General features: G+C 43.0%; 1 protein-coding gene across 1 annotated transcript in view; it reads right to left on the bottom strand.

Annotated features, from left to right (window-relative positions):
* Positions 1–16,394, bottom strand: part of loxhd1a (lipoxygenase homology PLAT domains 1a) — a 184,336-nt gene that overhangs the window by 145,079 nt on the left and 22,863 nt on the right. The window contains exons 2-4 of the mRNA XM_078539341.1: positions 15,042–15,156; positions 2,013–2,093; positions 429–613 (exon numbers count right to left, since the gene is read on the bottom strand). Coding sequence (XP_078395467.1) covers positions 429–613; positions 2,013–2,093; positions 15,042–15,156 — 381 coding nt within the window. The remainder of the gene's footprint in view (positions 1–428; positions 614–2,012; positions 2,094–15,041; positions 15,157–16,394) is intronic.

Here is a 16,394-nt window from a genome sequence, read left to right as displayed (position 1 = left end):
AAATGGGAGTGGAGACACTATAAATCATGGACTGGATTGAATAACTTGACACATAATATAATTGCAAGTTTTATCCTACTTGTAATATACACTCATCTATCCTTTACTCATTAGCATGGCAGATAGTTAGTTACAGGACTGGCAGATGATAGCTGGTTGACAAATTGGTGGGTCGATGTAAATGTCATTGGTGAGGTCTAAGATAGTGTAGGTAAGGTTTAGTAGATATTCTGAAGTTTTGCCTGCTTGCTTTTCAGAGGCAGAATTAACCTCGGAGAATCCTTCCTTGGGAGATTTCAAGGAAGAAGTACCATCGATGTTACACCAGATTGTACATGGTCTGTGGAAGGGACAGGCTGAGCAGCTTTATTTGTTGTTGACCACTTTCTCTTACTCTAGTATAGTAACCAAAGATGCACACGGCTTACATTTGGGTACGTCCATTGGGTTCAAACTTCCTAACAGGTCCCGCACGTAGAGTCCATCTCCCTCCTCTTTGCTAAGCCATTGGTTACAAGGGAAATAAAAACGGAGGTGGGGTCGGTTCATGTCGGTGATCACGAGCCGATCCAAGAACCAGCTGGCACTCATTCCTGTATTGTCATGTTCGATCCTAGTACATGGCAAAGGGGAAAGCTGTTGAGTAAGAGACAACTAGAGGAAAAATTGTCACCAATGACAGACAAGGCAAGTCCATTTTGGTTGGTAACAATTTTTATCTTAACCTTTTCTGGCAATTCTCTTTCCTGAGACAACTGGCTTCTTGCTGGGGTTCAGCCCCACAAATGTTCTTCACCTCCTGATATCTTGCCTGACTCTGTCCTCACTTAATCTCCACATATATGCGCTTCCAATCTGATTCCCTGGAAAGAGTTCAGGCTAGTGTTCAATTCTCCCTTCCATATACAGATTTTGTGACTTAGATACCCAGGTGAAAGGCCAGGTCCCATAATCTGAGACATGGTATAGGGAGTGGTTCAAGTCTAACTCCAGTGGCTTGAACACAAAATCTAGGCTGATACTTGAATGTAGCACTCCGGGAGTGCTATTTGGTAAAAGGCATCATTTTTTTTGCCTCTCTAGGTTTAAATGATCGCATGGCACTCTTTGAAGAAGAGCAAGGAGGTCTTTTTGTCTCCTAGCCAACATTCATTGCTCAGCGAACATTGCCAAAAACAGATTATCCAGTCACTTGTCTCATTGCTATTTGTGGGAGCTTGTTCCGTGCTATCTGGATGCTGCATTTCCTTACATTATAGCAGTGACTACACTTCAAAGTACTTGAACACATATAGAAAAATTTCCTTTCTCGCTTTCAATTTTTCTTCCTTTCGCCACCATTTTTCTACAGAACAATTCAATAAGGTGATGTTTACTTCTCTCACTTGATGTCCACATAGAAGGCACTTGCCAGCAAACGGGAGTGGGACCACTTTCTGATCTTTTCCCTTCCTAATTGAGAGCTACAGTTTCCATATGTAACATCCAAACTGATGTCTTGACTGGTAGCAAATAACCAAGCACAGGCCGGGGATTCAACCTTGAACCTTCTGGTCTGTAAATTGTAATGTTATAACAGCCAGTGCCTTCAGCCACTTAATTGATGGAGAAGCTTGGAGAGGCTGCTTCTGAAATAACATGCCAGACAGACAGAATGGTCCTAGGTTAGTCACCAGTCTGAACTCAGAAGGGGCTGTGTTAGAGATGCCAGTATTGACTATGTTCTTCCTGATTTTAGGAAGAAAATTAGTCATGGTTCCCATTGGTATTGATGACCTTTTGTGTGAGCAAGTCGACAGGTCTAAATTAGCTGTGATGCCCTTGTGATCAAGTAGTCTATTACCATTTACCGTCAAATCCTACACAAAAATTACGGTCACTTAGATGAGGCACCAGAGATTGACTGATGGCAGCCCATTCCAGCAAGAGTTCAATGTCTTCAGGAGGGAAGAAGATAGGCAAGAAGAGAAAAAAGAAAGAATAGAAAATATTGAGGGAAGACATGTTAATACCTTATTTTCTTTATTGGCCCCACATTGTTGGTCTTGATCCGGAAAACATCGGTTTTGTTTTTCTCAAAGGCCGTTCTACTTCTGCAACGCACACATCATGCAAAATGTTTCAATAGAAATTAATTTCACAAAACTGAAATTGGATATTGGTTTGTTGGAACCAGCAGGCAAACTAGAGAAGACATGCAATTTTTTTTACCAAAGTGGATGCAATTTTTGGTTGTATTCCATGTTACTTCCAAAAATGTTGCATTCACTAAAACCCAGCTTACAGAAGCATTTGGCAAAAAGAATTAAAGCAATCTTTTGGATGTTCACACAAATTTAACGTATATTTTTTTCTTTTGCATCTTGTGCCATTCAGGGAGCTCTCAAACCTTTTCAAATTTAATGTCTCCAAAATTAATTAAAGTTAATTAAAGTTGATAAGCCAAGATACCACAGAAATGTCTGTTGTTTGATATTAGTGGATAGACAATTAATGTGTTCACGTAACATTCCTTGACTATTTTAACACAGGGTAGGTGTATACACCTATGCAAAAATTAAGAGACAGAGAAATGTTACTTGAAGGCATTAAACATTCATCTGCTGATATCACCAACACTAATTTCTGGGCTAAGTTGCCTTTTCTGAGGAAAATTCCCTTCCACTGTATCCTGGATTTACAACTTTTATTTGGTTTCATATCACATGGTAAGTTTTTCTAAGTTAATTTCTTCTTTGACTTTTCTCAGGAAATAAGAACCTTTTAAGTGGCCACTGGAAAGTCTTACAGTATAATACATCTGGACTTCAGAAGCTTAATAAAATGCCGGATGGAAGATTATCGCGCAAGACTAAAGCAGTGGACGTCCTCGGTAAAAATAGTGGCTACAAGGAATGGGCTAAAAGAGAGGAAGGAACAGCTGCTAGTTTGGGAAATGATGTTGAGATGGGGAAAGACACTGAGTGGAATGTCCCATTTAACGATGCCGGGGCTGATAATATTCCTAGTCTGTAGAAACACATTGATAGTTGGCGATTTGCAGATGACACCAAAATTGGGGATGGATGGGGTTAGGGATGGAAGGGGGTTGGCAGTGGAATCTGAAGAATTGCACACAGTCCTAGTCAATATTAGTAAGAGGGCAGAACAAATGGAGATGACATTCATGACAGATAGGTGCAATGCCTTATACATTGAAAGAAAAATAAAGCAAAGAATTAATGGATAATGCTGACCCGGTCGAAGACAAAGAAAGAAATCTGGGAGTGAGAGTTGATTCAATGCTCTCCATGTCTAGTCCATGTAGAACGCTGAGTTACAATTGGTGAAGATGTTTAACATTCTAGTGGGCCACGTTCTGACCATGAAGGCACAAGGAAAATAAATGGACAAGGCTTATTGCTAGTGTCAAGTGGCTGAATTAAAAGGAAAGGTTTAAAAAAAATCTTGGATTCTTCAGTCAGGACTCCTTATAAAAGTATATTAAAAATTAAGTGGAAATAGAAGGGGATTAATCCTGAACACAATTTGAAGTTAAACTGTGCCTGCAGGGAATGCTCATTTGCTCAGGAAGGATAATTGATGATGAGCGTCATTAATTTAAAATTGTCATAAAAAGATTGAGGAAAAACATTAGGAGAACTTTATTGATAAAAGAGAGTTGCTAAAGCATGGAGTGCTTTCACAGAGAGTAATTGATTCAGTGACCATTGGATATCCCTTAAGTGAAGAGCAGGTAAATATTTGAAGCAGAGGATGATACAGGTTTTTATGAAGAGGGCAGAATGGTGTGATTAGTCTTGGATTGTTCTAGCAAAGACCTAGCACAGACATGATGGGTTGAATAACCTCCTTCAATGCTGCATATGTCAATCAATGGTCCTACAGTACAAATTAAGGGAACATAGAGGCAAATTGAAGGAAGGAAATTTCTTGACTAATGTGAGAAATTATTTTTGATCTTTGGGTAGGTTACTCGATGTTAAACTGTCTGGCGTCATTCAAGAAGCAGGATGGTGTGATGGAGGTGAGCATAGGTTTGCACAGAAGGTTAAGTTAGATCATTTGAATAACCACCTTCATCTTTATGGCTTTGTGAATTTGCCACATAATTTTTCTTTTGTTTGGATGTAGCATATCCTTTTTCTGATTTTTTAAAAGAATTACAGGGCAGCACTTGAAGTTAAGTTTTTCAGGACAGGTACTTTTCATCTCCCGATATGAAAAATGGCTGCAACCTATAACTGGCTTATAAACTGAATGTTTGGAACTTTGTAAGATGTAAATTGACTACTAGTAAGTGCCTGTGTTTAGGTATGCAAGTGTGCTTTTCCCTATTTAACCCTCATCTCGCAATGTAGAGCCATTAGTTACTGAGGTACTAAAGGTTTCTGATTATTTCTTGCTGTGAACAAAGCAAGCTTTTGAAGGCAGGTCCTGGCCTCAGATTCTGTCAACTTTATTTTCCATTACTTTTCTTGCTCAGTCTTTGGAACTGCCAATTTTAGTAACCACAAGGCTCAGTGCTGGGGCAAAAGCTGTTCACAATCTATATAAATGATGTGGATATGGGGGCCAACTGATGACATAAAAGTAGGTGGGAATGTAAATTGTGAGGAGCATGCAAGGGGGCTTCAAGCACACTTGGACAGGCTAAGTGACTGGGCAAGAACATGGCAGAAGGAATACAATGTGAATAAGTGTGAAGTCATCCACTTTGGTAGAAAAAATAGAAAGACAGAATATTTCTTAAATGGTGAGAGGTTGGGAAGTACTGGTGTCCAAAGGGACCTGGGTGTCCTTGATCATGAGTCAGCATGCAGGTGCAGCAAGCAATTAGGAAGGCTAATGGCATGTTGGCCTTCATCGCAAGGGGATTTGAGTACAGGAGTAAAGATGTCTTGCTGCAGTTATATAGAGCCTTGATGAGACTGCACCTGGAGTATTGAGTACAGTTTTAGTCCCTTTATCTAAGGAAGGATATACTTGCCATAACGGGAATGCAATGGAGGTTCACCAGACTAATCCCTGGGATGGTGGGATTTTCTTATGAGGAGAGATTGAGGAAACTGGGCCTTTATTCTCTAGAGTTTCGAAGAATGAGAAGCGACCTAATTGAAATTTACAAAGTTCTTACAGGGCGTGACAGGAAAGATGTGGATAGGATGTTTTCCCTGCCTGGTGAGTCTAGAACCAGGCGACGTAATCTCAGGATAAGGGATAGGCCATTTAGAATGAGATGACAAGGAATTTCTTCACTCAGTGGGTTGTGAATCTTTGGAATTCTTTACCCCAGAGGGCTGTGGAAGCTCAATCATTGAGCGTGTTCAAGACAGAAATCAATAGATTTCTGGAGACTAATGAAATCAAGGAATATGGAGATAGCACGGGAAAGTGGCATTGAGATAGATGATCAGCCATGATCTAATTGAATGGTGGAGCAGGCTCAATGGGCTGAATGGCCTACTCTTATTCCTATGTTCTGAATCACAGTTTTGAACAATCCCAAGTGTGGGATGTAGATGGGTATATCCATTACAAAGATTGTGTTAACTCCAATGTCTTGATAAATGTTGAATTAAGCAAAGGCAGTCACTGTTGAAAACTGCCTATATTATTTTCTATAGTAATAGGATGGTCCATATATGGCTAAATAATTAAAATCCTTTTAAATGATGCTTTTATAAAATAGTTTTATTGTAATAATCGTACTAGTACCAAGTACTCCTACTTTAGGTACATCATAGGTTAGCTTCCACTACTCTGTCCCAACAATGTGCCTCAGATGCAACCTCAGAACAACAGATCCTACCACATCAGTTTGACATGGTATGCTCCTCAAGCCAGCCAATCATAATGTAACTTAATTTAACAAGAAAGATTTAAATGGATATGAATGATTAACTTCCTTTACTTGATAATTATCCAAATTTTGATTATATGTCTGTCCAAAACAATGGACATAGGTTATATTTCAAAAGTGTTCCATTATATGAACCCTCATACTGATGCTTTATCTAACAAAATTGGTCGGTCACTTTCTCTCCCATCTTTGAAATTCATAGTAGCTATGAGCACAATTCTTTTGGATCTGATGTTTTTGAGATGACTGATCATCTGCGATGTTTGCGTTATTACACAAGTATGACGTTAAATTGAAAACAGCATTGAAGTTGTAAGCCAGGTTCCAGCAGGAGAGTTTGCCAATAACACTTACCTGTAAAGATTATGCACAAACATGTTATTTTTACAATAGAGGCCAGGATTTTATGGCCCCTCCCTCCGGCAGGATATTACGGTCCCGCCAAACTGAATAGAGATTTAAATAACTCACCGCATCCGCTGGGGGAGGGAGAGACACGCCGCAGTGGGGCCATAAAATGCTGGCCGGAGAGTTAGTTGTCTATCAGTTGAACACTTAAAAAAAAAGATACATGACGTTCCATCCCATTTATCATGATCTGCACCTCCTGGACCCAATAACCAGTGTTACAGAATGCCCGAAGGACACGCATGATAAATCGGTCTAAAATTTCATGTATTCTTTTTCCTCCAAGTCGCTGAAGAAAAAGGAAAACATTAGCTGTGAGCAACAGCTGAAGGAACTGCTGAAGATTCATGATATTTCATCGTTTTTATCAGGTTTGGTCGATTTTAGAGGTAACGCGACTCATCTTCAGTCCACAAAGTTCTTCATTCAAAGTTTAGCCAAATCCTGATAAATCCGTCTAAAATCTCATGCATTTTCTCAATAGCAAAATTTCTGGACATTCTGAGAACGGGCAGCAAAGGGTTAATGTTATCTCTTGTACATTTTGATACATCATTTTCTACCCTCTTATCATGGCTTTTTTGGGCTTTCATTGACAAATCGGAACTTTCTGAAAGACCGTAGAACATTGCAACGAGAGTGGGTGTGGGGGTGGTTGAAAGGTCACTTTGTTAACAGGTTAGCTATGGCATTGAAACTTTTCTCCAAGAACCAGGACACAAATTGTGTCAAAACGTTGTCCAGATTAGCAGGTTGTCTTTAAACCAAATGGAAATAAGGTTGGTTCTACAATGGGAGGGTAATACATTTCATTAGATTATCACCTAAGCAGTGAAAATGAAAATTTGCTCCCTAATCTCCAGGACTGAAGTTTAACAGATTGACTCAGTAAATATATGTTAAAGGTGAAGGAGAGTCTAATGGTGCACTTTTTGTTCAAGGTTTATACACATATTTCTATCTTTGAAAGGAATAGGGCACCAATATGTATTTGGTAGTTGCCGAGAATAGTATTATCTTAGTAGTCACTTGGAGACCCACCAATTCATGGCTGCCTCCTTTCTCAATCACTTTAATATGTATCTTTTGAGGAGGAACTGCATAGATACCATTTCCCCATGCAATGCTGTGCAACTGACACTTTAGACCAGCACCATTAGCTGCTCCAGAACTCTGACAGCCTTGAACAGCTCTCTAGCTACATTGCAAACTCAGCAAATGGAGAGGTCTCTGGGATTGACAGCTCTGTAATGGCTTCCAGGTTAATCCAAAGTGTGAGCCTCATTACAGTGAATGGAATCACTGAATGAGTTGTGTGTCCCATCCTCATTGGTTACAGTGGCTGAATAGGGCAGTAGACTCAAGGAACAGGCCTCCACAGGCTGTTGCTATATATTTTTGAATAGATATCAAATATATGTGATGATATTCTGCTGAATGATTGTTGGGCACGTACTTTGAACAGAAACTTGTGCCCTCTTTAACTTTAGTGAGCATGACAGGCAGTATTATATATTTCCTTGATGCTTCAATGCATTGGCAGGGATGCTGGAAGTAGGAACACTCAGGATTTTATTGGGCTGTTGGTGGCCTTGCCCACCGGTTGGGGAACCAAAGGGGTAGATTTTGTAGGAGACGCCCGAAAGAATCAATGCCCTTCAGGCATTTAAATGGCTGCTGTGGTGCCTTCCTGGTGATTGAGGTGCCTGGCGGATAAAAGTCTTGCCTGCTGAGGGCTGCCGGCCAATCAGAGGTTGGCAGCTCATCGTTGCTGCCAGCACTAGCGCAACTGATGGCTGCTGGTGGCACTGCACCCACCAGAGGCCTGGAGAATCGTGGGACCCCAGGCCACAGGTGAGTGAGAGTGGGATGGAGTTCATGGAGTGGGGGTCAGGGGAAAGGGGGTGGGGGGAGAGTCGAAGGCACGGTGACCAACTATTGGGGAAAAACATTAAGCGTCACTTTGGCATGGGAGGCTGTACATGTGGGCAGGTGTTGCTGGCGAAGTCGGTGTTGGTGAGCCTGTGAGAGCGGGTGGGGGGGTGGGGGGTGGTGGGGGGGCAGGTGGGTGGAGGTGCTAGTGAACCTGTCAGATTGGGCAGCCGGAATGGGCGCAAATATGTAGATGCATGTGCAAAGTTTAAAGTCTGAAATATGGGAAAAACAGTGTCCCAGCAACATACAGCCCAGGAGATTGGACAATCACCTCAATTACAGGGCAATCCCATAAAATCTGGGATGGTGATCACCCTAGTCCAACGCAAGAGCAGGGAAGTGGATTTCAGCTGCTACCCCCTGTCTGATGCTGGGTCCCTAGATCAGGCACAGAGTACCTGATACCAAGGGATTTCCCCCTTCTCCCCCACCCCGACCCCCAACCCCCCCTCCCTCCCCCAACTCGGACGGCCATGGCCTACATTTAATTCCTGAGCCACCACTAAGTTCCCATGGGTTTCAGGATAATGGGTGTCAATAGGCCCATTAATGAGCCTAATCAACATCCTGCCAGTGGCAGCTGGGAATTCCCTTCTCCCATCAGCCCTTCTGCCCTCCGACTTAATCGGGGGAGCTTCTGCCGCCACTGGGAGACTGACACGGTGCCTCTCCCACGATGGAGTGGGTCTGGCCGCCATGGTTCTCACCACGGCTGCCTGCATTAAATCCAGCCCATGGACACCACAGGAGGAGACATGGAGCAATTTTAAAAATGATGTTAAAAAGTGGCAATAAAATAAATTGTAAAATAAACTCAAGCGATACCATTAGTGACAGGGTAGTTGGTCACAAATAACAACCAAAATGCTCCAGTAATCCGGCCAATAGGACCTTTTCATGCCTAATGGTAAATCTAAAATGGTCTCAATGCACCATGGGACAATAACTCCGTGCTGTGGATAGTTGCTGCTATACATTTACACAATATGTTGTTCAATCAATACCCTTGAAGGCTGCACTGAGAATGACACAATGCAGTAATTACAGCATAATTAAAAAGAGCAAAACATTAATAATAGAATGGTATCATCAGTTAATTGAAGATGCCACTGATTCTTTAACAGCGCATGATAAGGAGGTCCAGAATCTCATGTGCTTTCTTACATCTCAAATAGCCAACAGGACATTGGGTTAGTACATGATCTTGTTACATCTGAAGATACATGATATTCCATCCTTTTTGCTATGGTTTGTCAAACTTAAACTTAATATGCAGCATCAAAGAATGGCTCTGCTCAAGTGACCCCCGCTGGAAATTGTACCTGTGTAGGTATGGGATGACAACAGAAGCTGCACAATGATGTACACCCTCTTCTTAAAACCTTATGACACTCATTGCCATCACTTACACATGTGGAACGATCACTTGGAAAAGTTACTGGTACTTATGCTATAGCTCGAGTCAAAAATTCCGAAGAAGATTAAGCAGAGGAAACTAAAGGGGAAAATTGTGCAAAATTCTCCCAAACAGTAAGGACAAAGTTGTCCGATCTTGAGTTCCTGTTTTTAGCTGGTTGCTGTAAGGATACAGATTCATTCGTCAGTCACTCATGTAGCTCATTCCTTCTCTGGCCCTTTTCACAATTACCCTTGCTGAAAGCTGCCATCAAGACATTCACCCTGTTTTTCTATTGTCTTTTTCAACAGCAGAAGGAGACTGCCAATGAGCTAAAGGAGATAAAATATTTTCAAAAAGAGGGACAAAAATTAAATAAATTCCCCCATATCGATAGTGCTTAGACAATTGGTTATCCATTGATGTTGTGTATCATGATGGTAGGTTTACCAAAATTGTCAACCAGTGGGGAGAACACAATCTTACCCCCACACCAACCCCCACCCCCCACCACCCCCCACCCCCACCCCCCCAACCCCCCCACCCCTGATTACAGGGAGATGTCAAAGGAAGAGACAGAAGGGTAAAAGACAATCTAAGAATGAGTTTCCAGAACCCCAAGCCACTGCCATGGGTTTTCTAGCAGCCTGTAAGTGGGCTGTATGCAAATTGTGTGTCTCCCATTTCTGCTGAAGAAAGATGCAGGGCCCAAAAAAATAAAGGGACAAAGAAAAGTAACCAAGACGATGGGATGGGCGGTGGGGCAGGGGGTGGGGGAGGGGAGAAGCTGTTTATTGTCTGTATAATAGAGTATGGAACTGACAGGACAGTCTCAATTTTAATTCAGGGAATGTTTGATTGGGAGGGGTGAGGGTATGAGGGAAAGTCTTCAGTGTGAGGCCAGGCCATGTTAATTCCTGGGAGTCATTTAAATGCTACTGAACTGTCCCCCACTCAAAGCTGGTGGGAATGACATTAATGTTGACAGAAGTGAGTGGGAATTTGGGTTGGAACTAGATATCACTGGGGATCCAAGGAAATGGACTTCTCCTTAAGGGAATGCTGGAGGGGTGGGGGGTTTAACCAATAGATTCCAGTGCTGGGAGGGTAAGGGGAGGCTGGCGCTGGGGAGGCCCAAGGAATCATTGTGGGTTAGGGGCAGCAGGTCATTCTATTAGGTCTCACAACCGCTTTGGCACCATGTGGGTCTCATGATTTCTGCAGTCAAAACTATATTGCATCACTGTCACTTTAAAGACCCACTCGTCTTTTTGGGTTAAAACTGGGGCTTTAATATATTCAAATGAATACATATAACTCCACAGACATACGCCATACATGCCAACATGCGTATACATAGATATATGCATTAATGCATGCACCAAATACGCACAGGAATGTAACTATGCAAACTCATGTACATATTAGTGTACACAAGAGATCTCGTGTACACACACACATACATGGGCCAGGATTTTTCCGATTTGTTGGGCGCAAGCGGATTGGCGGGCCCAGGAGTGGTCGGGAAACATGATCGACCATGATCGGCCCCCAACTGTGATTTCACACTGGCTGCGGCCGGACAAAGGCTCAGCACTGCCGATGGGAAGAGGGCGGGCGACGATGTCACCGCGGGCACGGGTTAGCGCTTCCACTGAACTCCCTGAAGGCAGGCAGCTGCCTCAGGGAGCTGCAGACCTCCACAGAATAAAAGAAAGCACAAAAAAAGCGTCCTTGTAGCACAATCAAGCACCTGAAAGCAGGCCTCATAAAAACGCTGTCCCCAGATATTTCTTTTTATTTTATTTCCTAACGGATGTTTCATCCCGCCCTTGGGTGAGGTTTCATCAAAAACATAAAGGCCGCCTGGCCGATTGGCCCATCTGCCAACCGTAAGGTTGGACAGGCGCCACGAAAAATCACTGACAATTGCGCTGTTAATGGGCTCAGTTGCCCACTTAATTGTCGGGAGGCGCGCTTCCGGCTGCCATGCGCACCCGCTGGGCAAAATATTGCGCAAGTGCTTGGTGACGTTGGAACATTCGCCTGACGTCATGTCGCGCGATTTTACGCCCGTTCGGGTCGGGCACGCTAATCAGATGAGAAGTGGGGACCCCACTGCCTTCCTGCCTCCACCCCAATTAATTAATGGTGGGGGAGGGGTCCCTCTTTCAAAGGCACTCAATGCCTGATTGGGAAGTGGAGGTTCCTGCTAAAGCCACCCCCTGCCTTTCTTGCTGACCCCACCCACCACACCGATCCTCCCTCATGACCCACCCCATGCCCCCACGCCATCACTCACTTGTGGCCTGTGATCCAGGAATGATCCTGGGCCTTGGGTGGGTGTTGTACCGGCAGTAGCCGTCGCCGCTCTGGTGGCGCTGCTGCTCAATAGAGCCGCAGGTCTCTGATTGGCCAGCAGCTCCTGGCAGGTGGGACTTCCTGCCTGGGGTCCTTGACCCGGGGGAAAGCCAGCTGCCGCTGCAGTGGCTGAGTGGCGCTTAATGCAGTGGGCCTTCCCCAAAAGAGGTGATGCGGGGTTGTCGCTGACCCTCCAGCCAGCAGATGAGACACCCGTCACCTCCGTTAAATACCGTCCATAATGTGGATGATTGAGAGGGTAGACGGAATGGGGCAAACAATTTACTTCAAAAGACAAAACATAGCAAAACAGGTCTAGAATTTCATGTATTTTCCTGCAAGCCAACACAAACACATCTAAGCAGTCAAATTCAGTATCTTTCTTCTTTTGTTTGCTGAATGTGAACCTAAAAATTCAGTGGGTACCTCTTCTCTGTGCTGTAGAAATGGATAAACAAAGTTAGGTTAAGATCAGTATTAGAACCGAAGAACAAAGGTTTAAAATATCTTAAATACTTCAGAACTGTGGCAGTCATTTTCCTGTATACAAAGTTCATTTTTTGCCCTGCGCCCATAGTTATATCCTTGTAATCAGTGCTTTCAATTATCTGAATAAAAACATTATTCTCTTTCCTTTTGTACCTTTGATGTGATAAATTCAATTATTTTCATCTGAAACCACCTTGGCCCCTTTTTCAAATCATGTCTACAAGTTACTTGCAGCTGGCGTAAGAATTCAGTAGAGCTGGTATATCTGGTGTAAGGAGCCTTCCTTCTTCTTGTCACCATTTTTGGCCACTGTCATTGTTAAATTGCTAATTCAGCATTTCCCGCTATGTCAACAATCACAATATAGTTGCTGCAATGTTGTTCCGTGGAGTGAGTTATTAAACATCTTGCATATACCATGCACTTCCTATACACAATAACCTTACATCCTGTGTAACCTCTTTAATAGGAAGCCCTTATGTCAATCCGCAATGAAAAACTGTAGCTAAAAATGGTACAATTGGAAAATCTTATCAAATACGTCAACAATTCACCATCATGAATAAATTGAATCATTCAAAAAGCATTGTCACAGAATATTGACTGCCATTTTTTGTCTGTAACTGGAATTACTAATGACCAAAATAAAAATATTAAGAAATAAAAGAAAAACATATTTCTTAAAAACATGATAAAATTTACCTATTGAATTGTTTTTTGTGTTTTTAATTAAAGTTTCTACTTGAAGACTTCAAACAAAAGCCAGGGGCTTGAACTTTATATATTTTTTTGGCCCAGAACAGTGACTCTTTAAGCTGAAGGCAGGTCCCGCAGTCCTAGCAAGTGCAGTGTGCACTAATTTCCAAGCTGCAGCTGTATCATTTCAGCTAGACAAACAGTACAATGCTTCTTAGTCTTGAGCAAAATCCCTCTGGTTGTTTCCCAAAATATTTGATGTGAAACTAGAAGATGAAAACAGAGAGGCTGGCTGGATATTTACTGTGGCGAGTTACATGAACAGGGAGAAGGAGTCTCAGATGTGAAAGTTTTAACTTCACAGCGTGCTGACAGGTTCCTGACAGGTTCCCCACCTGGAGGTCTGCCTGACTGACAGGCTTAGCTTCCAGTCAAGCCAGTACAAGACACAGGCCATGGCTGCATGATTAGTTGGGTCCAATCCCAGACCCCCAAGGTTCGGGAGGAATGGAGGGAGGGGTGCTTCTCAAGTAAGGGCAACTGGTCACAAAAGTGCCCAAGGACATTCTTAGTGACAGGGGTTTCTGCATTCCAATCTGAGTTATTTTGTAAAAACAAGCAGGCTCCCACAGCCGGTGCATAATGACACTGATAACTACTCTGCCATAAGCATCTGCTTCCTCACAGCACTGTGGGTCTACCTACACCACAGGGACTGCAGCAGATCAAGAAGGCACCACCTTCTTAAGAGCAACTAGGGATGGGCAATAAATGCTGGCCTAGCCAACGATACCCTAAGCCCTGAAAGGATAAATAAAAAAGCGACTGCCATTTAGAATAACTGTAGCTACTAGAACTTTCACTAAAAACAAGCTCTGAATTCTATTCCAGAGGGGGAGGTCTGCAAGATTAATAATGGATGGTGGGGGTGGGGGGTGGGGGAGATTTTCCTGCACCTGCGCCCACTGCACTGGATGGACTGGTCACAGCAATGTATCTGAAAATTGTAAATTTGGAGCACACCTCCGTCAAGCGTTTAATGGTTTTTCTCCACTAATTTCATACCAGTCAATAAGTGCTTAATGGTTGTCTATGCATTCGCAGCTTTTTAAATTAAAAATAATTTAAATTCAGCAGCAGAAGCTATTTATCCTCTTGACTTTTCAGTGAAGTCCTTAGTCAGCTTTACATCAGGCCTGTCAATCTGAAGCAGAGCATATAACTCCTACCATTGGTCAGTAAATCTCCAAATTAATATTACAACTGCAGCAAGAGTATTAGCTTGAGCTGAGTGACTATTATAGATAAATCTAAATGTAAAATGACTCCTGATACAGTGAAACTATTGATATCATATATTATATCACAGTGGTGAAAATCCTGACTTTGCTCAAACTATTAGCTGTCATTAGCCATCACCATTACATTTTAAGAGCAGGGTCTTTTACTTTCCTATTCTCCCTGGAACCTGACGTTAATGAGTGCACCCAACATTAAAAAAAAATCAGACTCTGGGCAGAATGCAGTTTTATAAACTATTAGTAACAGCAAAGGAACCACAGGTCAGCAATTCTCCCACTAAGCTGAGTGGGTGTGCAGCCATGAAGCAGTCTGGAAAGTCCCCTGCAGGCCTTGCTAACTAATGCATGTGTGGAGCTGCATTAAAAAATTTAAAGGAATCGCGCACTGGCTGTATGCAACTACTAAATTTTAAAGGAAATGTTAGTCATAGGAAATGTGTATGAGTTGAGCAATCAGTACAGGATCTGGCCATGAGGTAAGTAGATGCTACTCTCTGTTATACCCCTCTGTGGGGCAAGCTAAATACTGCCTGGAACAAGGATTGACACTCCGCTTTCGCAGCCCTGAACTCTGGAAGTGCTCTTTACTTACTTGCTGGTCAGGTGCACCTTTGGCGTGATCCCATACTCGCCGAAGAGAGTGACAAAGATATTGGCATCGGTTCCAGCTCCTCGGACATCACCCGTCACAGTCACCACTTCATAAACTGTGAATGAAGGACGACAGGAACTTTGAAACAATTGGGGGAAACAAAAGAACTGACTAAAACCGTTTGTCCCAACATGGGGAATGATACAGAATACGACTCACGTCAGCTTTCAGTCCAGAATGTGGACCAAGTCCCAAATCACAGGGCCAGGGTTATTTAAATAGCTGTGGTGGGCGGGCCCAAGCCTGTAGGTGAGGTATCCACCTAACCTGCTAGGAAAATCCAAGCAGCATCTTCTTGCTCCAATGAGGATGTAAGAAGTTCTTTCAAGAAAAGGTTCTACTGCCTGAAGGGACACCAGATCAGGCCTCTGAGTAATCCGCTTTGGGATCGATTGCCTCTCTGAGGAAGCATTTTGAGGCCTTCAGATGACCAAATATATAGTATCTTTCAGTTGGTGTGGCTTTCATTGGGCCTCAGGAGCTGAGCTGCTGGGGGAGCTGAACACTCCCCACAAGACACAACCCCAAAGCTGCCTCTTCACAAAAATTGTGGGCAAAAGGCTTGTACGTTCCACCCCGCCAACCAGAATTTGAGACATTTATTAGGCAAGGTGGAAATCTATTTGATACAGGGTATTGCTCAAATTACACCTCCCATTCCCTTCCACTAAAGTGAGATTCTGTCTTCCTGTGAAGAGAGCCGATTCAAAGAAAAGCAGAGGAAGTGGCCTGACCACTTTATTTCCCTGAAAACTGCCCAGTTCACCTCAGGTAACTCTGGAAGGGTTAGGTGTCTCAAACATTTGCACAACTGGTGAAGCTAGCCGTTGCACACTGTTACTATGCAGTAGCAGCACAAATGGTATTCTCCACTAGCAGGATGCTGCCGTCAAGCCAAAAAGGCATTCTGCCTATCACTCGAATGAGTCATGTGGTATATGGATTTCAGTGCCAGAGTGATGCCAGGTATGTAGGCCATTAGTCCCAATGGCTGGTGGATTGTATCAAACAACACGTCCCTTCAGCTGTTCGCAACAGGCAAAGTACTGATCATATACAATCAGCCCATGCTTGCAAAACTCAATGTCCAACATTAGATATGATTCCACAATTGGACAACACTTGTTAAACAATCCTGATTGTGCTAGAATTACACTGAAAACCAATTTAAGATTATCAGTCGGGCTTGCAGTATGGCTCACTTATGCATGCTAGAAGCCACATATATTCACACACAGGGCCCTGTCCCTTGCAGACAGAAGGAGCGCATTGCACCTTCTCCAGCTAAACAAA

The sequence above is a fragment of the Cetorhinus maximus genome, chromosome 1 (genome assembly GCF_964194155.1).
Source record: "Cetorhinus maximus chromosome 1, sCetMax3.hap1.1, whole genome shotgun sequence".
Classification (NCBI taxonomy): Eukaryota; Metazoa; Chordata; class Chondrichthyes; order Lamniformes; family Cetorhinidae; genus Cetorhinus; species Cetorhinus maximus.
The sequence above is the reverse complement of the archived record's forward strand: the minus strand, read 5'-3'. Positions and strand labels throughout refer to the sequence as shown.